Consider the following 25,552-nt stretch of genomic DNA (forward strand, 5'->3'; position numbering starts at 1 on the left):
GGTGCTTCCTATTATTCTTTGCCTCAGGGCTTTCTCCTAAAACGCCATAAACAGTTTTATGTTGTTTCTTTCCTAAAATCTGAAAATGACTTTTGTGGGGCAATCGGATGGGGGGGGGGGGGGCATCTGAAGGATGAGAGGCTTGGCAAAAAAAATTTATTTCCAAGGATGCTTTAAATTCAGCCCTTGGGCCTGGTCTGCTCACGGAGACTTATAAAGAGTTCAGCCCTTTCCTGCCTTTAAAATAGGGTAACTAATCTTCCTTCAGCCCCTTTAAGGCGCCTACAGGCAATTCTACTTCCAATGGGCCCTTTACTGAAAAGAAAGCTTCATGGCGAACCTCTTTCCTTTGCCCTCCTATTAATCCAGCTCAAGTTCTGAGAGCAAACAGCAACAGCCAAAACAAATACTTTGGAGCCAACACTTAAGCCTCAGCCTCACTTAACAGCAGAAGTAAGTAGGTTTGTTAGTTTAGCAAACAGGATGGGGGGGGGGGGGGGGGAGGGGATGAGAAAGGGCCCGCCCCTTGGGAGCGGGATTGGTTCCCTCTCTCCCTGTAGCCGTTCATCTGGCACCTCGGTTGGGTAGGTGGAGACAAACTTGTCGTTCAGGTGGTGTCAAAATGAGCCCCGTAGGTGTGGGCTGTTCCCTAAGTTTGTGGTTGTAGATTTTCAAAGGGACAGACTTATTGGCTATGGGACCACGTCTTCTGTAGCTCGAAAGATGTCATCGTAACTGGAGGCGCCAAGGAGCTTAAGGGTAACTCACGCACGACCCAGAGAAAATGACGAACGTTCCGCGGGGATTTGATTTTAGTTTCCTAAATGACGACGAAGCCAGGAAGATCCTTCAGGTGCTGGAAAGAAATGAGGAGCTGCAGAGGGCAGAGAAGGACAGAATCAGGTACAAAGCCGATGCGTTCTCTTTTTCCCTGGACCTGCGTCCCGCGGCGGCCCGGGCGTGGGGGAGGGAGGCGCGGAGCTTTCCCGGGACACCTGTCTGGGGTCCTCAGACGCGCAGCATCCCCAGGTGCGCACCTGCCGGGGCAAATCTGCAGTGAGGTTTTCCCTTAAGGACTTTGGGGTGCCTGGATGGTGCTGTTTCTGCACACAGCATCCCAGACGGGCTCGGGTCCCGCGGGGTGGGGAGCGCCCCTGCCCTCGCCTTGCTAGCGCCTCATACTCCGGGGCGCTTCTCTCCGAGTGGGTCCAGCGCAGCTGCCCCGCCTCCGCCAGGACCCGGGGGTGGGACCCGCCGCTGGGGGTCCCGGCGGAGCGCGCCCTCTGCAGCGCCTCGATCGGCTGTCAGGACCGGGACGGGCCGGGCCGGCGGGTGAAATGGGACAAGGGCGCTGCGCCGCGTGGAGCGGAATCCTGGCCGCGCGCACCCAGGTGCTCCTCTCCCAACACTCTCTCGGTCGCAGAAACACCTTTCCCCGCCCCACGCAGAAGGTCAGCGGGGCCAGGGAGGGCTGACCTCTCACCGGAGGCGAAATGATTCCCCACCCCAAGGGCTGGAGCTCCGGGAACTTGCCAAACTGTCCGGAGTGAACCGGGCTGGGACTGGGATGCGCGAGTAGGCTGGGATGGGTGGGGCTCCTTGCTGGTGGTGCTATGGGGAAGTTGCCCGGGAATTTCACCCTTGACCTTACTGTGCGGTGCTGGAGGTGAGGGAATGAAATCAAGAGTTTACAACCTGGGAGGTAAATTAACCAGTTTTTCTGTTGGGGGAGTGTGGGTTAAATCCTGGAACTGGTGCGGGAATAGACCACCCAAAGCCTGCTCAGTTGACTGTGGAAAGGAATTCACTCTCAGCCCCAAAAGCATGTGGCAGCGACTGGGATTTGGGAAGCTGCTCTGTTTGTGAGTGATATTTGTTGTTGGTGGTGGTGGTGAGGTGAGTTCTAGATTTCCACCTCTTATCAGTTTTCTCACTGCCCATCTCCCCAAAGATATTCTTCACATAGGGAACCCCTAGCTGGTCTTTGTTGTGAAAATAGTTAGAATACCCTGGGCCTGAAGCCCCATCTTTCCTTTTCCACTGGCTCCTGTGGGGATAAATGAATAGTTGAAGTTTGAAGATGTGTTTTTCACACCATCATACTTTGCCTTTCAAAAAATACACCCCATCATTTCCTCAGACAGTGTTTAAGTGTTTCCTCATGAACACAGTTTGTCCCCACCCACACACCCACGTGCATGTACCTACACATATGGACGTGCACTATACACAGGCACACCCAACCTTGAAAAGAACTTTAGAACTGCATGCAGTTTGTCTTCAACACATAGTCCGAAAGCAATAAGAAAGTGTTGTTGCTCTCAGTGTGTGTTCTTGGAAGTGTTTCTTGTCTCTGCAGAGGATGGGGCTTAAGTTATCCAGTGCGATGTATTCGGGGAAATTGAGGGGAGAATTGGGAACTAGCGGGAGGGAGGGGAGCTTCCATTTTGGATATTACCAATGTGGCTTCTCATGAACTATATAGTCTTAGAAACAGTAATGTTGCCCTGGCCCATGTGGCTCAGTTGGTTGCACTGAAAGGTCATGGGTTGGATTCCTGGTCAGGGCATATACCTGGGTTTTGGGCTCCATCCCCAACAGGCACATGCAGAAAGCAGCCAATCGATGTTTCTCTCTCACATCAATGTTTCTCTCTCTCTCTCCCTTCCTATCTCTCTAAAATCAATAAAAACATATTTTTAAAGAAATAGTAATATCCTTTATTTTAATTTTGATTCAACGGAATTTTGACTTTCTATAGTTAACCTGATGCTTGCCTTGTGTTTACTCTATAGCAGGTTTTGGTGGTCATGTCAGCTGACGTTAGTGGGAACTGCAACTACACATAAGTGGCAAAGGCCATGGGCTAAGCAGGAAGGCCTCAGCAGGAAGGCTAAAACACATTTGCTGATTTCATGGCACGCCTATCCTAACTGAAACATCAATAGAAAAATTAATACCGTTAACTATTAAAGTATTAAAAATAATTACCCCGATTTTAAAAATATATTTTATATTAAATATGTATATGTATATACAAATATATTAAATATAAAAAATTTAAGGAAAGTAGGCACTTGGGCCAAATGCTCAAGGGAATTATATCTAGTGTATTCTTTTCCCTGGCCAATGCCTGGATCCCACTACCAAATACCTGTCGCTGGTTAGCAGTCTCCATGGGATTGTTCTGCTTACCAACCCATGTGCATCGGTTTTAATAGCAGGTACTGGCATGCAGAGAAGGCCTGAGATAACGTGTCAACTTGGCCGCCTCTTCTGCTTATTTTCCTGATATGTATGATCATCATATTTTCCAAATCAAAAGTCAGAACATGTGACTTATAATTCAAGATTATTATTTGAGACTCTGGGAGGCCTTTTTACTACAGTGAAAACAGTCTCAAGATGTCTTGGCTAGGATAATAAGGGACCAAATGAGGAAGTTTGGGAAGTTTGCTGGTTGGGGGACAGCTGATGATTTCAGTTATTGATAGCTGTGCTGGGCTTGAGGAGTCTACAAGACAACCAGGAAAAAACGTTTTGTAGAACTACAGTGTCATGCAGGGCCAGAGATGTCCAGCAACGAATGTTAAAGGAGTGAGAATAGTTGAGTTCAAGCAGAGACGGCAGACAGCCCCATTTAAGAAAGGATCCTGAACACACAGTACTTTCCCCTGTTCTCTCCTCATTGGTCCCGGACCTCATCTGGCTCCAGCTTCCTAGGAAAATATTTGCATTAAATATTATAATGTTTTTAATATATAAAGTTTATTCAAATTTTTAAGAAAAAACACCAACATTCAAAATGATAGGCAAAAGGTAGAAACAAATCATTCATACTAGAAGATATCCAAACAGTAAACAAAAATATTACAGGAAAACATTCACCCTCACAGTAATGAAGAAATGAAAATGGAAGTAACTACAAGATAACATGTTGCACCTTTAAAAATAACATAAAAAATTAGTGTGGGGTTGCAGTGAAATGGATAGATTCAGCCTATTGTTAGTGGCATTGTAAATTGAATACAATCCTTTTGGTGAACTGTAAAGCGATACCTGTACATAATGCCTTACCCTTGACCCAGTTGTCCAATTCTTGGATATTTTTCATTAGTAGGAGATTAGGGAGGAGAAAATGGCCACACCAACATTTATTCAGTGCTTCCTTCTTATATAATAATAGTAATTACTACGATAAAAAATAACAGTATTTATTGGTCTCTTACTGTATACTAGGCACAGTACTAAACATGCTATCTATATTTCATTAATCCTCCAAATAACTGCATTAGGTACACACTTTAACTTTCATTTCACAGAGAAGGAAACAACTTACAAAGATTATCTTGTCCAAGTTAAGTGAGAGAGCCAGAATTTGATCCCAGATCAATCTCAAAACTATTTTACCCATCAGCATTGAATAATCCCCACAACCATCCCTTGGGGTGAGTGTTATTAATTAATGACTTTGTGTAGAAGGGAAACTGAAAGTTAGCAAGGTTAAGGAACTTGCCCAAGGTCACATAATTCATAAGTGGCAGAGCTAGATTTGGAGCCTAAATCTGTCTAGCTTCAAAGCCTATATTTTTCCACTATACCATATATTTTCCTGAGGAAATAAGTTAGTAGAGGAAAAACAAGAAATATAGTCTCAGATATTTATTGCAGTATTTCCTATAATAGCAATATAGTTGGAAATTTCAAATCTAAATGTCCAATAGAGCATAGTGAGGAGATAATTATATCTCACCCGGTGTGATATTGTAGTTCTATATTCCTGACTACCTTGGTTGTTGTTTAGCGACCTCAAGCTTATTGTGTATAAAACTGTGGGGAAGATGCAAATGTGGCCTTGTTTGGTGAAAAAGCAGAACACAGAATAACGCCGATGCTATCATTGCACTTTCTTCAGGACATCTATGCATGTGCTCAGCATCTGGAAGAAAATGAGCAAAAACCTGTGCCTTTTGATGAATCTCTAGGACTTGATGCAGCTTCTGGCACATGGTGAACATTCAGTAAATGTTTGCTTTTTTTAAAAAAATATGTTTTTATTGATTTTAGAGAGAGAGGAAGGGACAGAAAGAGAGAGAATTATCTGATCGGTTGCCTCCCACATTCCCTGAACAGAGACACACACTCCGACCAGGGACACACACCCTAACCAGACAACTGAATCCACCTGGGCATATGCCCTGGCCAGGAATTGAACTGGCAACCTCTCAGTGCATGGGGCGATGCTTAACCAACTGAGCCACACTGGCCTGGGCCATTCAGTAAATGTTTACGAAAGGCAGGGGCTTGCCCTGACAGCTGGGAGAGCCTGTCTCCCGTCCTCAAGCCCAGCACTGCCAAGATAGAAAGTCAGGCCTGAGGGAGAGGAGGCCTGCAGGCCAGGCAGGGGTTCATGCTGGGCACATGCCACCTTGGAGGCTCTGGGAAGGCAGATGAGGGGAAGGCATAGGATTTCATGGCTTAGAGGACAGGGGACACCAGGGACAACCAAGGAGTTTGCATGTAATAGGCCTCCAATAAATACAGGAATTAATGACCTGCACTGGCTCAAGTCAAGGGCTTCTGCTGTCCCTCACTTCTCTCCTCACTTCTGACTCTGTTTTGCCTTCCTGTGTACTTCACACATCCTCTGCCCAATCATACAAGATTTCTCCTTCCTTGGAACCCTGTCATGCACTATAATCTCTGTGTTACATTTATTCTCTTGTGTGAGTGTAAGATTCGTGCTATAGAAATATTCTCAGAGCCAGTTAAGGAGATAGAAATTGCCATTCAAAATCCAACCTGACAGTTCCACTTCTTGTTGGATTGTGGACAGGATTTTTTCCTGGAGGTATTCACCTAGGCGTTACTTCTCAGGCCTTATACAGTCAGTGGTTCTAGCCACCATGAAGAAAAATGGCTGAGAATTTGAATCCCTATTTATCGATTCTGAAAAGTGTCTTACTTTCTACAAGTCTTTGGAAAACACAACTACCTACCTATCACCCCCACTCCCACCCACCCACATCCCATAAATGTAACTGATATGGAAAGTACCAAGAGATTATATCAGCTCACAGAAGAGATATTAGTGTGTCAAAAACGTTTAAGTATAAGATGTTACAGAGCCTGACGTAGTCCCGTTGACAAATGGCATGTCCAGATTTGGCCTATCTTTGCTCACTGGCAGGATTGCAGCCCAGGAGGGTTTCCCGGAACTTAGTTGTCTGTGAATGATTTCACTGGTGTCCTTGAGCTGTGGCGCAGTCCTCAGAGGGACTGCAGAACCAAAGCGGTGAAGTGGGTGGAAGCTGGTGGAAGCTACCGCGTCCTAGAGGGATTGGAAGCCAGGTGCACAGGTCTCCGGTCTCTCCTAAGCTTCCCGCCTGCTCCCTCCTCTCCCAGCCTGTGAATCTGCCTCTGGCTGAGAGACAGACTTTCAGGAAACATCAGATGCCAGACCCTGTGAGCATACAGCAGAGAAAAAAAGAAATGGATTCTGCCCCGATGGCTTCGCGCTGTGGTTGGTGATAAATCCTGCAAGGTGAAGGTGTCCTTATCAATGTAGCTTCTCCTCCGGTAGCCCTGTGGCCTGAGGAGGGGGCCCTGAGAACTGCCTGGGAGTCAGTTCTGGAGGCTTGAGTGTACCTAATGTAACAAGGTCTGAGACGAACATGGATCTCTGGGGTGTCTGCACTTTCCAGTAATATCCAATTTAGTCAATTCCTTTAAACCAAGGGGAGATCTTTCTCTCAGACACCTTCTCCTGCCTACTTACTCCTGTGGGTTGGTCTCCGTGGGCAATACACATGGAACTATGCTGGGGTCCAATCCCAGCGGGTCCAGGGGTCCCCAAAGGTGTGGACGGAGTCGGCGAAGAAGGAATGACACGAAGACAGCCTTCAGTTGATCAGCAGCCTAGTCAGGACCTCTAGCCAGGATCTCCAGCCAAAGTTCTGGTCGGAGTTCTGGTTAGGAACTGATCAGGATCTGATGTTTATTGTCTTGTTACATCCATATTTATACCAGCCGATTTTAATCCTGTCAATTTCTATTACAAAGGTTAGGGTGTTTCTTATCTCCATTCCAGGGAGTAAAGATTATGTAGCTTAACTACCCGCCTGGCACTTAATTAAGGGGTTGTATCCCCTCCCTAACCTCAGGGAAAGATCCCCACCTGGGGAAACAACCTTTCTCGGAGAGGTGACCTTGGTTAAAACACATGGCGCTAAAGAGAGCAAACATATTAAGAACAATATGCTATATATGCCAGGTCCCTTGAAACATATGCTGTGCAGATGTCTTTCCTGCAGCGACTGTGTCAAGCAGCAAGGATGGACCGGCTCCCGGCAGAACTACTAGATCACAGTTCCATATCCCAGGGTTGGAGAGAGTGTCCTTGTTAGGCTTTGTGACATTATAACTCTCTTAGCTTTTTTTTTTATTTTCTTTTATCCTCATCATAATCTGATAAAGCAGGTATTTTTACCTTTTTGTAAAGCTAATAATAACAGTAATAATAGTTAATACTTATTGACACTTGGCTCTGTGTTAAACTCTTCATATGCATTATCTCATTTAATTCACAACAGCCTAATGAGTTAAGGGTTGTTGTTGTTGTTATTTTAAATTTCCATTCCACAGAGGAAGCTTAGAGAGGATATGTAACTTGATTGAGATAATACTGCTAGGAAACCCTGGCCGGGTAGCTCAGTTCGAGCATCGTCCCAATGCCAAGGTTGTGGGTTTAATCCCCAGCTAGGGCACATACAAGAATCAGCCAGTGAATGCATAAATAAGTGGAACAGCAACTCAATGTTTCTCTCTCACACTCTCTCCCCCCCCCCCCCCCAATCAATTTTTAAAAAGCTGCCAGGAAGTATTGGATCTGTGAACTCCATGTGCACTTAATCCCTGTGCTGTACTGCCTCCCACAATGAAGTATGAAGAAGTTAAAGTGATCACCCCCACAACTTGTAACAGAGCCAACCCTGACCTCTTCTCACTACAAAACTCTTGCTATTTCTAATTGACCATGAGCTAATTTTTTAAATGCTGACCATTTCTTTTGACAATAAAGAAATGCAAGATGTTTGCCTTTTTAACTTTCACACATACTTTTGAAATAATTTGTTTTTAAAAAATACTTGAATGTTTTGCTGCCCTTTTCTTTATAGTGTTTTAGTAACAGTAATGTAGTCATGGCTAGGTTGGTTTCTGTACATTGATTGTGGTCAAGGGTTGTAAGGGATGGGGAGCCTAGTCGTACTCAATTCCTAATTAAATGGATCTTAACTTCTGTAAGGGAATACAAAGGAAATGAAAGATCTGGAGAAACCACATGAAGGACAAAGAAGTTCAGGCGAAGGTTAGTCAGAAATATTGTTCCTCCTGTTAGCATACTTGGGCCTTAAAGCTGAGAAGCAGCAGCTGAGAGCTTTGCTAAGGCGATTCGAGTCTGTTTTGCTGCACTTAGTTATTTGCACAGACTGTGATATCTGAGAGCCGCAGGCTCACCTTCCTCTCCTTCTCAGGAATGTTTCCTTATTGGCATTGCCAGTGGCGCTATTTAAAGGCTTGATTTAAAATATCACCTTAGCATATCTCAGGAGCCAGCTTCCTCATTCCACTGTGTTAGACTTTCTAATAATGAAAGAGGAAAGTGGGCTGCAAGGACCAAACTCCCCAAAGAAATGGGGAGTTTTACATTTATATCAAATTAGCCTTGGTCTCAACTTTAAAATAAGGCATTGCACATCAGGTGAAGGAGAACGAGGGCTGTGGGGAAGGGAGCGGGGCGGGGGCCGCTGTTGGGAGGGATGGTCACCTGGCAAGCTTGCTCTGCTCTCCAGGTCTGTTCTCAGGAGTCAGGGAGGCCAGCCTCCCTCGCAGACACTTGGGAAGAGACTGTTTCAGGCATGTCTCCCAGCTTCTGGTAGTTCCTCGGCGGTGGCAGCATAACTCCAGTCTTCACATAACTCTCCCTGCGTGGGTGTCTGTCTCTGTGTCCGAATGTTCCCTTTTTTGTAAGGACATCAGTCATATTGGATTAGAGCCCATCCTAAAGACCTCGTTTTAAGTTGATTACCTCTGTAAAGACCCGGTCTCCAAGTAAGTTCATATTCTGAGGTACTGGGAGTTTGGACTCCCATATATAAACATTTTTGGAGGATACAATTTAACCCTTAAGAGCAAGGCTGGTTCAATATTTTAAAATAAATTACTGTAAACCATTATATCAATTGTCTACAGTAAAGCAGAAAAACACATGATCACAATAATTAATGCAAAAAAAGCGCTTGACAGCCCTTGACCGGTTTGGCTCAGTGGAAAGAGCATTGGCCCACGGACTGAAGGGTCCCGTGTTCGATTGCAGTCAAGGGCAGGGCACATACCTCAGTTGCAGGCTCAATCCCTGGCCCTGGTTGGGGCATGTGCGGGAGGCAACCAATTGATGTGTTTCTCTCACATCAATGTTTCTCCCTCTCTGTCTCTGCCCCTCCCTTCTACTCTCTCTAAATATCAATGGAAAAATATACTCAGGTGAGGATTAACAACAACAACAAAAGCATTTGACAGAATTGAACATGCATTCATTATTTAAAAAATCTCAGCAAGGCCCTGGCCAGTGTGGCTCAGTGGTTGAGTGTCAACCTATGAACCAGGAGGTCAAGGTTCAATTCCCAGTCAGGGCACATGCCCAGGTTTCTGGCTAAATCTCCAGTGTGGGGAGTGCAGGAGGCAGCTGATCAATGATTCTCTCTCATTATTGATGTTTCTATCTCTCTCTCCCTCTCCCTTCTTCTCTGAAATCAATAAAAAAAAATATTTAAAAAAAGAAGGAAAGACAATCCCCCAAGAAAATCTACCGAAAAGAAAAAATCCCAGAACTAGTAAGTGAATTTAGCAAAGTGGTAGAATACAAAATCAATATACCAGAATCTACTGTGTTTCCATATACTAGCTATGAACAATTAGAAATCTGAATTTAAAATTTTTATGAAAAAACGAACTGAATAGGCAAAATAATTTTGAAAAAGAATAAAATTGGAAGAATTATGTTACTTGATTTTAAGACTTCCTATAAAGTCAATTGAGCATGGTATTTGTGAAGGGAAAGACATATAATTAATGGAACAGAATTTAGTCCAGAAATAGACCCCCAAAATATCTCCAATTGATTTTTTTTACAAAGATACACCGGCAATTCAATTAAGGGTATTTTTTTAACAAGTGGTATTAGGATAAAGGGGCACAAGGCTAGAAACACTTTCATCACCCTAAAACAAAACCCATTCAACGGTGCCTCTCCATTCCCACCTCCCCTCAGTTGCTGGTGGCCACCAATCTGCTTTCTGTCTCTCTGGATTTACCTATTCTGGATGTTTCATATAAATGGATATGGAACCTTTTTGTGTCTGCTTTCCTTAGCATAATGCTTTTGAGGTTTACCTACCTTGTAGCATGGATCCGTACTTCCTTTCTTTTTATGACTGAATAATATTCCATTGTGTGTAGATACCACAGTTTGCTTATCCATCCTTCTGTTGGTGAACATTTGGGTTGTTTTCACCTGTTTGCTGTTGTGAATAGTGATGCTATGAATATTCATCTATAAGGATTGTTTGGGCTTCTTTTGGGTACATACCCAGGAATGGAATTACTATGACATTCAGTAATTCTGTTTAACTTATTAGGAACATTAAACTATTTTCATCCACATTCACTTTATACAGTGTATATGTTTATTTATGTAGCATCTAACATAAAAATAACCTTTCCAAATTGACTCCTAGTCAGCATAATTTTGTGGCTGCATACTATTCTCTTGCATGTATTTTATAATTTAATTAACCATTCCAGTATTTTAGCCATCTTGATTTTTTTTCTTTGTATTGGTATGCTAAATAATCTGTGACAAACCTTTGTGCTCACATCCTTAATTCAACTGAAATTGTCTCCTTAGGGTAAATTCCACAAAGTCAAATCGTTAGTTTATAATGTAAATATTTTCTAAGTTCTTGTTGCATGTTACCAAATTGCTTTCCGAAATTGTTCTACCAAGTGGCACCTGGACTGGCAATGTGGGAAGCCTCTATTTTGCCACACCCTTCTCAGCACTTGATGGTTTTATTATGCTTTTAAAATCTAATTTTGTAGGTTAAAGAAAAAAAGATTCTTATACTGGTTTAATTTCTAAAAATGGTTATAATGACCTTAAAGTTTTTGATGTGTTTACTACTCATTTACATTTCATGATTTATGAATTGTCTATTCATAACTTTGCCCATTTATGTTTGAAGATTTGTATTTGGGTTGCTTCTTGTCACGAATAACAGATCAAATCATGGCTTCTACAAACTGGGGATAAACTTTTCTGACATAAAAAGACATCTGGAAGTGTGCAATTGCAGACTGGTGTAGTGTGGAGGCTGTCAATCAGCATGGTGTATTGGCAATGCAAGATGTCTGCAACGCCTCCAAACAGCACATCCACGTTCAAGGCAAGGAGAAAGGGGACCGGATTGAGCCAACTGCCTCTGTCCCTTTTATTACTGAAGTAATAGCTTCTCCAGAGGCCATCCCAATAGATGTCCCCTCACATTTCATTGACCAGAACCAGGTCTTCAGGCCACCCTTCACTGCAAGGGAATTGAGCAAAAAAGGATTCAAATGCTAAGCTTAGACCAATCATGACCCACCCCATGGGAATGAACACTTTTTTGCCCACAACAAAACTAGAAAGGAGGAGGCACCTGGAGGGCATGGATTCTAGAAGGCAACCAACACTGATACAGAGTCTCAGTATGGGTTTGTTTTTTTTCTGCCCGGCCGGTGTGGCTCAATGGTTGAGCATCGACCCGGAAACCAGGAGATCACGTTTGATTCCCAGTCAGGGCACATGCTCGGGCTGTGGGCTCGATCCCCAGTAGGGGGAGTGCAGGAGGCAGCTGAACAATGATTTTCATCATTGATGTTTCTCTCTCTCCCCTTCCCTTGCTCTCTGAAATCAATAAAAGCATATTAAAGCTCTTTAGGAGCTCATTGTTTGTATAGTAATCAGGGTCCCACCATGAACACAGAAACTACTCGCTATTTAAAACAGAATTTAGTGCAGGGAATAGGTTACATGGTAATAAAAAGAGGCAGAGAAACCAATTGGGAGTGAGAAAACTAGAGACTGGCAGCAGCAGGAGGCCTGGAGGCAATGCTGCGCTGGTAACTGGCTCTCCCCGAGGAAAAAAGCCCTGATTTTAGCATGGGCCAATTTGATGCTAGCAACAGTTTAACAACCAGCTTGCCAAATTCCTAAATATTTACCAGCCTGCTCTTGTGAGTCAGTACAAGCCAGCTCTAGCACTCCGCCCGCTGGAAAGGAAAAGGGAGCAGGTGGTGTTACCCAAGTCCACAGGCACGGATCCCCCAAGAGAAACTGGGACCGTGGCAGGCTCGCTTGGGGATTTGGAGAGACAATCACTAACTACTAAGAAGTCCTCCATGAGGCAGGGGGAGGAGGAGAAACAGTCTGACTTTTCCCTTCTTCTTGCCCACAAATCTCCTGACCATGCCTGGCTGAAGCCGGCTGGAAGCAGCCGAGCAGTAGTGAGAGCCTGGGGAAATGCGGCTTGTAGGGTTGTCTCCCAGCTGCACAGAGCAGAGCCGGGGAGAGACCATTGCTGTCCTCCTCCTTTCTCTTCCATCCCTGTTGTCTTTTCCTGTCATCCTTTAGATTCTGCATTTTCTCACTGCCTTCCCTGCTTCCCTGTCAGAAAATTCTCAAAAGGGGAATTTTCCTTTAAAATACTAGTATATGTAATTCTTAAATACTAGAGGCCTGGTACATGAATTCATGCACGGGGTGTGGGGTGTGGGGAGAGGGTCCCTCAGCCGGGCCTGCATCCTCTCACAGTCCAGGATCCCTCTCGCAGTCTGGGGCTCTAGCAGTCCGGGACCCCTCGCTCCTTACCACCCGCCTGCAGTGGAGGCGAGAGAGGCTCCCGCCACCGCCACTGTGCTCGCCAGCCATGAGCCTTGCTTCTGGCTGAGTGACACTGCCCCTGTGGGAGTGCCCTGACCACCAGGGGGCAGCTCCTGCGTTGAGCATCTGCCCCCTGGTGGTCAGTCCACGTCATAGCGACTGGTCTTTCCGCTGGTCATCCCGCTCTTTGGTCGATTTGCATATTAGGGTTTTATTATAAAGGATATGCCTTCCACATTCACTTGACCCCCTCCCATACCTTTTAAGGTAGAAAGAGCAGATACCATTATCCTCATTTTTTCTGGACGAGATATCCGTATTTTTCTCTTTTCCCAAAGAGCCTCAAGACCATAGTAACACCCAGGTGTGGACGTGGAACAAAACATAGGACTCCAACTGTCCCCTGTGGCGCTTGTGCAGCATGTCCTGTGGCTCTACAGGTGAAGCATCCAGACACGGGCAAGGGACATGTGTGGAAATGTGTAGGTTCAAAGGGGAGTTAATACCTCAGCTTTCAGGGAGTTGAATAACAGGAAGAGAGCATGTGCGTGTGATCGCAGTAATAGCGGTGTGAGGTCAGGCTGAGGCCCTCCATGATTTCCGTCAGCCTACTGTCACACCAAGTGCGCTCATGATCTAAGTGAGACCCAAGTGCTGTCCATTTAGCAAAGGTTCGCACAGGACCGCCTTCACTGCCAGCAAGGGGCTTGCAGCACTCAGCCCCTCATTGAACATCCTGGAGGTGCTGCAGGGATACAGGCAGGAGGGAGGAGGGATACAGGCAGGGGTACAGGATGGTGGGGCTGAGGAGCTCTGAAGACAGGATCCTCTGAGGCCCCCAGATGGCCTGAGGACAATTTTATAGGTTTTAATTAAATCCCCTAAATAGCCAGCATTTTTATTTAAATTGTTTCAGAGCCCAGATGGCAAAACAAGTTTTTTTCTTGTGTTTTGTTTTTCATTTTTAGGCTTTTAAACTGCAGGGCATTTTACAGCCTATTTTAAAAATTGCCGTCATGCACTTTATGTGTGCTTCTGTTCCGTCCCTCCAGATGCTGGTGAGGGCCATGAACATGAACAGAGGGTAGGTCTAGGTTGCCGGCTGAATTAACTGCATTTGCACTTGAGCTCGCACTCCCCTCAGAGTCACCAAAGGCCAAGTGAGAACTCTGCCGGCTCCTCAGAACAGAAAAAGCCCTGGGCTCAGCTGGGCGGGGCATTTCTGACAGTGGCCTTCCCCCTGGGGAGGATGTCGGGGGCATCTAGCCGCCCCTCTGCTCTCTCTGCTCTCCAGTTGTGGGTTATGCTCTAGCACTGGCTCCATGGACCACTGGAAAGGCCAATAAATTAGGTCATGTCTGTCCACTGCCATCCAGGCAAAACTCTTAAAAAGGTTTATGAGTAACATATTCCCTCCAGGGTAGCTATCTACACCTTCAAAGCCACATTGGCCCCACCCTCACCTAGTTCTGCCCAGCACTCACACACCCAGTTTTACTGAGCTCTGGCTCCAGTTTCTTCCCCAGCTTTTTTTCACATCCCCATGTGTCAACTTATAACACCTTGTTCTGGCCTCTTAAGAGGAGGGAGATTACAGGAGCAAAGTGGGTCTTTTTTTTAAAAAAAAATCTATTTTAAAATATATCTTTATTGATTTCCGAGAGGGAGGGAGATAGAAACATCAATAATGAGAATCATCGATTGGCTGCCTCTTGGGTCATAGGTCAACCTTCAACCACTGAGCCATGCTGGCCAGGCAATAAGTGTCATTTTTTTAATTATAAACAGCTTGCATGTGCCTAAAAACCAACTAAAAAATGGTGTAAATGCCACAATTTCCAAACAGTGCTCCAAAACAACAATTTAGTTTTATCATAAAGTGATTAAAATGCTTTTCTGTTTTCAGCTCATCTCCGAGGGCTACAGGCACAGGCTCCTAAAGATGGGAGCTTCTGCACCTCTAGCGGCTGGGTCTCTTGAGGAGGGAAGCCAGGTCCCCACACTCCTTTGGCTTGGATCTGCCTTCCTTCCTGGGAGGCAGGTAGTCATCAGTCAACCGGCTGCCAGATACTATTATTGGAAAAATGCATAGATGGTCTTTCTCCGTTGCTAGTGTGAGTGGGGTTCTTGGGGTGCTGCTGGAATAAGCATTTCCAGAGGCCCCCACGGGAGATGAGATGTGGTAGAAAGCTTTATTTTCATGGAATTACATCCCTTTAGTGAAGCCCCATTTCCCTTAATCCAGTCCTGGAAGAAGCGCAGTTGAGGACTCAGTAGAGCTAGAACAGCGGTTCTCAACCTGTGGGTCGCGACCCCTTTGGGGGTCGAACGACCCTTTCACAGGGGTCGCCTAAGACCATCGGAAAACACATATATAATTACATATTGTTTTTGTGATTAATCACTATGCTTTAATTATGTTCAATTTGTAACAATGAAAATACATCCTGCATATCAGATATTTACATGACGATTCATAACAGTAGCAAAATTACAGTTATGAAGTAGCAACGAAAATAATTTTGTGATCGGGGGTCACCACAACATGAAGAACTGTATTAAAGGGTCGCGGCATTAGAAGGTTGAGAACCACTGCATTAGGCCATTGTGTGGAGGGTCCACACAGCCCCTGGCCATGTGGGCAAATGCAGAGCAGGAGAGCCCCACAGGCCAGGAGTCAAGGCACTATGCCAGGAGGCAAGAGAGAAAACTCCCTTGTTTAGGAGCTTAAGTATCTCAAATCTTGCCCTGCTTGCAGTGGCCACACCTACTCTGGCCAATGACCTGTTCCCAGGGGTGATTGACAGACAGTTACCTTCCCTATTTCACCCAGACTTTACTGAGCATGCGTCTACTCTGCCCTTGTCCAGTCTTTCCCCGAGGATCTGCAGGGAACAGACCAGTGCCTCCCTGGGGAGTGTTAACTGCAGCTTCCTGGCAAAATTGTCCACATGACATGCCTACATTGTTTGGCTTTCTCTTTGCTCCTTTCCAGTTGTTAATGAACTAGGTTAATTACATTGACATCAATATGACAAGCTCCTCCATTTGCAGCATGAAGGCAATCAATTGTCTTTCGACCCTGTCACTGCCTCAGGACCCTCCGCGAACACAGTGCCTCCAGGCATCAGGGGTCAGAGGTCTGGGTACCTCTGTGTCTTCTTTAGAGTCAGAGCCCCACAGGGTAGATTTTTTTTTATTGTGATTCAACGATATTTCTGTTAGGCATCAAACACTTATTTAGCAGATACACTGAGATCCTGCTATGAACCTAGGATTAGGGGCAGAAATAGAATATTGGGGACTAGCTACAATTATAAGAAATATTAATCATGCTCTGTTAACTGTGATTGATCTGATTTGAGAAAGCACATTCTAACCTCGCCCTGGGACGAGAGTTGTACGCCCTGGGACATGGGAGCTAACATTGGAATGCAGTCCCTCCTCCTTTCTCAAGACCTGCCTACCATTATGAAAAGATTCATAACCTTGTGGCTGAAACTATCTGGTTCAGGAGGCACCCACCCTCTGCAAACCGCCCCCCACCCTCCCCGGCCCCAGCCTGAATTGCCTGTAACCATTATCCCGGGCCTACTTTCCCATGCCTGTAATTCTTACTCTCCCACATAATTTTTGCTTCCTGCCCAATATAAGCAGCTGGCTTATGGGGAGGGGCAGAGCAGATTTTTGTGGATGACCTGCTGCTCTCCCATACTGCCGGCAGTATTGGAATAAACGCTCATATATGATTCAACCTTGTTCCTGCTTAATTGGCTCAAGTAGTGACAGGCAGGCAGCACGGACCCATTGGTTATCCAATTACACTATTACCAGAGATACAAAAATGCTCTCTACAGTCTCTCAACGTCGTGAGGGAGGTAGATTTAAAAACAGTATCTTCACTAAAATGCAGCAGGTGATAAAATAGTTGCCCGCAGGGATACCGAGGCCATTTGACCTTATGTGAGGTGTTAGGGAAGACTTGCTTGAACTGAGTCTTGAAGGAGGTGTGGGGCAAACAAAGATAGGAAGGGCACTCCAAATGGAGCAAACAGAGTGAGATAAGGCACAAGATGTGAAAGGTGAAGGTGGAACTGGAGGCACCGTCAGCAATGGGTATCAGTAGAATGAGAGGCTATGACTGACCAGGGAGAGCCTGGTACAAGAGGCTAAGCAGAGTCACCAAAATGCTTAGAGCAACAGTGACAATGTGAAATGGCTCTGGGTAAAGGGTTAAGTCTGGGTTTGAAGAAAGATGTGTTTAGGAACCTTGACTAGAGATGAAGAGAAGGGGAGCGACTCAGGAAATATGTGGAAAGTTGAATTAGCAGGACTTAGTGGCTGACTGGCTGGGGGAGGAGGGAGAAAGGGGCGTGCAGACTAACTCAGGTTCCAGCTTTGACGTCTTTGGCATTTGAGCTACTGTTTACACGGGAACTGGTGGATTCAAGTGGACTCTACACTTTGCGAGTCCAGAGTGAGGTAATATTTCTGAATACTAAAGGCACCAATTCCTATCAACATTTAAACATGTAGATACATTACCTCTCAATGAATGTTATTTCTTGGTAATACAGGTCGTTTCAGGCCTGCGAGCAGGATTGGGGGTGAAGTGAGGAGTGCGCACATTTCCAAGCAGAATCCTGGCAAGGGAGCTTAACCATGTTCCCAGCTCCAGATGGCCTGGGGGAGGACTTCTGGGGAGAAGCTGAAAGCAGCAGAGGGACTGATTGGCCCACAGGGACACCACCCGCACACGCTGAGGGGGACAGCCTGGCAGGCAGCAGGTGCCCAGCCAGCCAGATGCAACTGCACCTGGTCTCATTTCCTCCTGGTCAGCTTTGGAATTCTGTCTGGAGCTTTATTTCTCTCCTATTCTAAGCAAAAATAATTAAGACCAACTGATCACTGAAATACCCTCCCCCACTCCCTTCAAAAAAAGCCCCAAGATATTTCAAGTGGCTATTTACCTCCGTAAAGTAGCAGCAAGCCGGCTTTTCAGCAGCACCCTCCTCTTCGGTCCGGGATCCGTAGAAATGTGTTTCCCCTTCCGCCAGTGAGGGAGTCTCTGTCTTCGGTGTGCCCTGCCCACCAGCTTGGGATGCTGGGGACCTTGGTTTGAAAGCTTGTCCAGAGTCACCGAGGAGAGAGGCGAAGCCATCATTCTACCGTTGGCTACCCAGCACCTACCAGGTAAGCTGCTGTGCACCAAGATGAAGCCCTTGGCAGGTCCTCTGGACCTGGTATTCCAGAATCGGCTTGAATATATTGAATGCACATCTCTGGGTTCAAAGCAGCAAGGCTGAGAATGTTATCTCCAGCAGGCGTGGTGATAAATGAAAAAGATACCCCTTTCCAAGTTTATCATGACGGGAATTTACTTTAAAAAATCCCAGCATCTTTGGGCAATTAAGATTAGTGATATTTTCATTTTTATTAAAAGAAGAGCTACTTGACAAATATTTTGAGGACCTACTCTTTGGATGGGCTATGAAACCTACTATGATAAATACAAAGTGTGAGACTCAAGAAATGGATAATCTATTTGGGTGGACAGGACGCAGAAAATTAAATAATGTTATAAGGCTGCACATGGCTAAGTGCCCTGATGAGTGGCATAGATAGACAGTAGATTTTGGAGTGAAAAAAAAAAAAAAGATGGAGAGGAACTGAAGTTATTAGGAAAGCCTTCAGAAAGAGGCTCGTCTCGAAGGGTAACTGGGTGTAGATAAGTGGAAGGTGAGTAAAGGGAGAATGACTTGCAGTTATGACTTGTTAACACTTCCATCGAGCCTATTCTACATAACACACTTATTGAACTTTAATTAGTAGCTGGAATATGTAAATCTTCCATTCAGAAAGGCTATTTATGTCAATATTGGGAGCTAAAGTCCTTTAAAAAAAAAGGGTTTGTTTGTTTGTTTGTCTGTTGTGGGTAAATGCTGGCTTGCTAGAGCATTCCATCCCACCTGAACTCCTCCCTTCCCTGCCCAGGGAGCTGTTCACCTTCAGGAGCATCTACTAATCGCCCACTGATTTTTAACAACCTTGCACAAGAGAATGAGATTTAGGCTAACTGGCTTTTCTTTTTTTTATTCTGTAAATGATAAGCAGCAGCATAGCATGAAATAGTTTCTGATAAAATAGAAGTTAACTATGTGTTTAAGGGTTATGTGGTAACTTTCTCCACACCTCAGGTTTTTAGGTGAATCTGCTGAATCAGGGAGCAATCTCCCAGTCTGTTGGTGTTTGTGTGAGTGACAGGCATGAAGCCACAAAAAGAAATCTTTAGCTTCCCCGCTCCAAGCCCTGTTCTTAACATGAGAGCGTAGGAAACCTCCAGAAGATTTTCATGAACTTAGCATTGACCTTCTCCTCAATATTATCTGTGTGTATCTATCAAGAAATTGAGAGAGTTTCAGAGTTCAGGGATTCTTATTTATATAGCCCAGGGACACAGGATGGCAATGAAAATATTAATAGATAATGGTTGACCTCCATGCGTAAATTTTGACAGTTACTGCTGATTGCAAGGCCAGCAAATAAAAACTTCTTATGACAACTTAAGCAAAACAAAAACAAACTGGGGGGGGGGGGGGGGAATAATTTTCCTTCTACCCTTCTAAGTTCTTCTGGTTGGCCTAATAATCACATTGACATGAGACAGATTAACAGGGGAAAAGAACCAAATTATTACGTATGTACATACCTAAGAATATGGAGCCAGAGGACAGTTTGGGAAAATTGAGGCTTATTTGCCACGGAGCTAAGAAGGGGGGAGGTTGTGGTTTGGGACGTCAAAGGGCAGGAAGGCAGTTCCTATGGAGATGAAAAGCACATGTTTGGTAAACAAATGTTTTCTGGGTTTTCTCCCACCTAGTTGGTATATATCATGGTAGCCCCCTTCCTGGAAAAGGTCCTCTATCTAAATTATTTCAGGTAGTTTAGGGAAAGGTCAAATGTTTTTCCTGAGTCTTTCATTTCTTAAAAATAACCAGCTTAAAACAATCAATATCCCATAAAAGGCATATTCGGGGGTTGCAAACTCTGCTTCCCTCAAAACAAAAACCAATTTTCATTCTCCCTTTCCTTTGCTCAGATTACTCTCTGCCTATCACGGCCTTCACACACACTCCCCCTCCCCCACCACACCACCTCACCCCCGCACCTCTGCCCCCCTCACACCCCACCGCATCGTACACACACCCCACATCTACTTTCCGAATCACTGAATCATGCACTGGAGAATGAGCATCACCGGTGAAGGACAGTGGTGGATTCAGACTTTGCCCCCTAATGGGCTTAGACTCAGCAAGTCTACTTCCTCTGTTACAGGGCCCAAGTTCGTGTGCCCAACACTTCAAAAAGCCAAAACTCAAAATGTCAGTTTGAGTAAGGAAAGGTGTGTTGATTGAGAAGGAGCCAACCAAGAGGGTGGGAGACCTAATGGTGTCTCAAACCCATCCTGCTCACTAGACTTTATTAATGGTTTTCTCAGGGGTTTGGGGAAACAGGTATGCAGAATTGCTGCTGGGGCAAGTTTTAACTGGAGAACCTTGGAACTTGGCCATTTATGGTAAAGGGGCGTTAGCACCGATCTTCCTGTACAAGGGACCCTTGGCTTCTGAAGTGGTTCCTGTGTTCAAGTTCAGGTTCTGTCCCAGTTCTTTGTTGGAGGGGAGGAGGGGAGGAGGGAGTATGAGACTGATCCAGGTGCAGCTGGAGGTCAAAGTTCTCTCTTCTGGGCAGGCTTTGACTGCATTACTTGCAGTTTTGGTTTGCTGTCTCTGAAAAGTAACCCAGTATCTTGTTAAACAGCATGGGACCATTTTGAGCTGGTTCTGCGGTTATACTACTTGTCCTTTTTTTTTTTTTTTTTTTTTTTTTAATTTTTTTATTTTTTTGATTTTTTACAGAGAGGAAGGGAGAGAGATAGAGAGCTAGAAACATCGATGAGAGAGAAACATCGATCAGCTGCCTCCTGCACATCTCCCACTGGGGATGTGCCCGCAACCCAGGTACATGCCCTTGACCGGAATCGAACCTGGGATCCTTCAGTCCGCAGGCCGACGCTCTATCCACTGAGCCAAACCGGTTTCGGCTACTACTTGTCCTTTGAGGCCCATCTTTGCGAATGCTTTCTCAGACCTTAGCCAGAATTCATCTTATCCTTCTTTATGATCCCAAAGCAAGAGAGTTTGTTTTCCATTATATGATAGTGATATAATAAGAAATATATATACAGGTGTGTGTGTGTGTGTGTGTGTGTATTTGGTCTTTGTTCCCTTTCCTGGCACAGAGCTTCTTACACCCCTGCAATTTCCTGAGTGGTAGGGGTCAGAGGAATGTCTTTTCATAATAAGCCCCTTTCAACTACACCTGAGTTTACGCTAAGAAGGTGACTCTAGAAGGCTGAGAGTTGGTTGCCAGAGGAACCAACCCTGTGATCAGAGGGTTGGAACTTATAGCTCCACCGGCCAATGATAATCAACCATGCCTGCATGATGAAGCGTCTCCAAACAACAAAGTTCAGGGAGCTTCTGGGTTGGTGAACAAGAATGTGTCTATGTGTCAGGATGGTAGCATACCCCAAATTCCATGGGGACAGAGTGCCTGTGCTCAGGACTCTTCTGGGCCTTGTCCTATATATCTCTTCATCTGGCTGTTCATTTGTATCCTTTAAAATGTCCTTAGTAATAAATTTGTGATCATAAGTAAACTTTCATTTCAAACTATTATTTTATCCGAGTTCCGTGAGCTGTCCTAGCAAATTATTAAACCTGAAGAGGGGGTTGTGAAAACCCCGGATTTATAGTTGGTCAATCAGAAGTACTGGACTTGATAGTGGGGTCAGTTTTATGGGACTTCCCTTAACCTATGGGGTCTGCACTGACTCCAGGTAGTTGGTGTCAGAGTGTTTTGAGTAGAGAAACCTCCCCTTTAAATGATTTGTCCTGTGCTATGGCACAGCTATTTTGTGCATATTTTTTCACTGTTACATCTTAAATTTCTTAGTGTCTTCAAATTATTCTGACAAATTTTCTTACTTATTATAGTTGAACTGATTTTTTTATTTTTTTTTTTACTCAAAAAACGTTTCTCAATCCTTTAGCTAAGCGCCTGCACTGAGTTAGATCTTGAGCAAAGACTGTGTAAGGACGAGCATTGTAAACAGAAGGGAAAGTTGGAAACACATCCAGAGGTCATGGCACAGAGTTTTGAATGGTTGGTACCCAGGGTTTAAATGAGAGGATAATGGGAAACAATCCAGATGGGTATGCACGGGGTCTGGTTATGCAGAATTGAGCTTTACAGATGAGGAAAACGAGACACAAAGATGTCATTTGATCAGCCCAAGTAACAAAGGGATTAGAACCCATCATCTGATTGCACCCACCATCCAGGCCCAACACCCTCACATAAGCTCAGACAGTGGTTTTATGCAACCATGCCAGATTGGGATAATTGGCTGGGAAAAGATGAAGATAGTATTAAAGAGTGTCCAGGACAATCGTGTCTGTTTAGTTCAGCCACATATACCTCTCTTTGTACTTGGCGCTGCAACCTAAACTGAGGCAAACAACCAAGAAAATTCAGGACACTGAAGACGCATTCAGCGCTGCTCTATGGCATGTTGTAGTTGCCACTCTGAGCCCCTGTTTAGTGATGCACAGACCAGTCTATGAGTTGCCCTTTGAAACAAATACCAAGAGTTGCCAACTCTGCCATCTTTTTGGCCCTTTTCCTTGAGTTTTAAAGAACTAATATTTTCTTTTTATTTCTTTTTTTTATTGTCAAAAAAGTAATATTTGCAATGGCACCTGGGTTAAAATAATAAGCAAAGGTGTTGAGATTAAGTCATAAAAATGACATTCAATAAAAAATGAAATAATGTTTAACATCTAATAATCAAAGAATTTTTAAAATTCTGGGCAGTATTTTTGCTCCTATTTAGTTTTGTGGTTAAGCACAAATTCATGGTTTGGTTGATTAGTAATGCAAAAAATGTTGGATCATATGACCCAAAGCACAGCAACTACCTATGACTGCTTTGCTATAGGTGGCACATGCTCCCAACAATTCATGGGCTGCCTGTGTGCTAGAAAAATGGTCCATGTCTCTCAGACAGATCTACCACCATCCTTAATTCATTATTTCTGTGGCCTGAGTTCTGTTTGTTTTTTTTTTTTTAAATATATTTTTATTGATTTCAAAAAGGAAGGGAGAGGGAGAGAGACATAGAAACATCAATGATGAGAGAGAATCATTAATCGGCTGCCTCCTCCATGCCCCACTCTGGGGATCGAGCCCGCAACCCAGGCATGTGCCCTTGACCGGGAATCGAACCTGGGACCCTTCAGTCCACAGGCCAATGCTCTATCCACTGAGTTCTGTTTTGTATTCAGTAAAGAGAATAGAGGTACCAGAACGATTTAAAATAAAACAAAACAAAACAAAAAGATGGGGAGAATCAGATACCCAGATTGATTTTTCTTTGTCATTCATTATCCTCCCTGAAAGAAAAGGGTGAAGGGATTGAGAAATACACATTGGTAGTTACAAAATAGTCATGGGAATGTAAATTACAGCATAGGGAATACAGTCAATGATATTGTATAATTATGAATGGGTCCAGGTGGGTACTTGAATTTTAGGGGGCCACTCTGTAAAGTACATGATTGTCTAACCACTATGCTGTACACCTGAAACTAATACAGAATAATATTAAATATAAACAGTAATTAAAAAATAAATAAGAAAACAAACATTTTTGCAAATAAGACCAAAGTGACTCAAAGCTAAATAGATGTTGACTTTTAAAGTATAAGGTCATTGTTAATAAAGAATATGCCACACCCATATACCTACCCATTCAAAATAAACAGTTTTTTTCATGTCCACTTTCTTTCTGTAAAATGCACCTGGCATTACTACTTCATTACACTGGCATTTCTTTCCATTTTTGAGAAATGGGTTGGGTGTTTACAGATTAACTACAATTATTCTATACCGCTTCTTGATGCACTGAGATATATTCATTTAAAATACATAACAGCCTCCAATGTTGCATTATCATTTTTTATTGTGTAACAGAGCTTCATTTAGGACTTTTGCCCAAAAACCCATTGAGATTTTATGATAAAGCATTTAATACATTATGAACCATGATCACAAATTTTGTTTGTTACTGAGAAAGAAGAATTTAGATACTAAAATCTGAAAGCAAATAACATATAACAATATTAACAGTAAAATAACTTTTACACAAATGTTAAGATTCCATAAATAAATTATAGAATTAGGAGAAGACAATGCATTTGTACAACTAGCATTATTTCATTTCACCCCAGGTACTGATTCTATTATAGAATCATTCTAGGAGTGCTTCTTAGGAGTATGGGTAAATAAGTGTAACTGCACGTAAAGACAAAACTTACTAAACTCTTCTAGATGAGATAATACCATATGAAAACATCATGTGTGTTTGGAATAACTGATCATCAGAGTAATAATTCTGACAATGAGTAGTATAAGGACTCAGAGGGAAATGAGCAAAATAAAGCCCTTTAATGGAAGTGGGGCGTTGGCTTGTCAGCTCAGTAGATGGAGAAAAGCAGTTTAAACCAAGCTAATTATGGTGCAGTAGGTGTGCTAGAGAGGACTTGGAAAAGGCAGCAACCATTTGGATAAGGGTTGCTCTGAGGGTTAACTCTTTTTGAAAATATACTTCAAACTGTAATCCAATGAGCTTTAACTGATACCCATATCAAACTTTCTCTGACCTGGGCAGTGAATCCTGCAGGGGATAATGATTTGCAAGTAATGGACTTTCTGAGTCTCTGTGATCCCTGATGGGAATCTAGGGCATTTGGGAAACCACGGGGCATTTTCTTAGGATTCTGTGTCCTGAAGCAAAGACTGAACAGCTATATGAAAACTATCTTTCTTTGCTTGGACATTTGGTCAGTATATGTGGGTAGGAGTGGAAGGAAGGAGTCTCATTTTGCAACATTAAGTTCCTTAAAGTTAAGGCTACTTCCAGAATGTTGAATTTGGGTTGGTTTTCTAACATCTTCAAGTTTTCATGATAGAGTGAATTAATTTGAATATAACAATTGTGGATCTTAATTACAGTGGAGGCAATGTAGTCATGTGACCTTTCGGCCTGGACCTGGAATGAACTATGAGGGCATCACTTACTTCCAACCTTGTGGAATTGCCTAAGCTACTCCTGCACTGTCCCCTTTCTGTCTTCTTTTCCTGGCAGGACATGATATAAGAGATTAACCAATGAACTTATATGCTATGCATAATCCATGGACACAGACAATAGTGTGGTGAAGGCCTTGGGGGAGGTGGGAGCTGGGTGGTGGAGCCAATGTGCAGAGAAGGAGGATATCTGTAATACTTTCAACAATGAAGATAAATTTTTAAAAATTAAAAAAAAAGAATTAACATTAAATACCCAAATACAAGAAAAAAGCATGCTCTGCATTCTTATTGATAAAAATGAAGGAGAGATGCACTAGATCTGTATATGTACAGTTCTGTCTTATTACCTAACTCTACACA

The 25,552-nt window shown here is 43.9% G+C and overlaps 1 protein-coding gene across 2 annotated transcripts in view; it reads left to right on the forward strand.

Moving 5' to 3' along the window:
* The first annotated feature begins 617 nt into the window (after window positions 1-617).
* Window positions 618-25,552, forward strand: part of EXPH5 (exophilin 5) — a 75,318-nt gene continuing 50,383 nt past the window's right edge. Inside the window, exon 1 of one of the 2 annotated variants that reach the window (XM_070425966.1) lies at window positions 618-903. In XM_070425966.1, the coding sequence (XP_070282067.1) occupies window positions 785-903 (119 nt within the window). In that variant the 5' untranslated portion in view covers window positions 618-784. Of the gene's footprint in view, window positions 904-17,833; window positions 18,173-25,552 lie in introns of those variants that run through there. The other variant, XM_070425967.1, reaches the window with a different exon arrangement.

The sequence above is a fragment of the Myotis yumanensis genome, unplaced genomic scaffold, assembly GCF_028538775.1.
Source record: "Myotis yumanensis isolate MYYU_CA2020_CCGP unplaced genomic scaffold, mMyoYum1.0.hap1 SCAF_10, whole genome shotgun sequence".
Lineage (NCBI taxonomy): Eukaryota > Metazoa > Chordata > Mammalia > Chiroptera > Vespertilionidae > Myotis > Myotis yumanensis.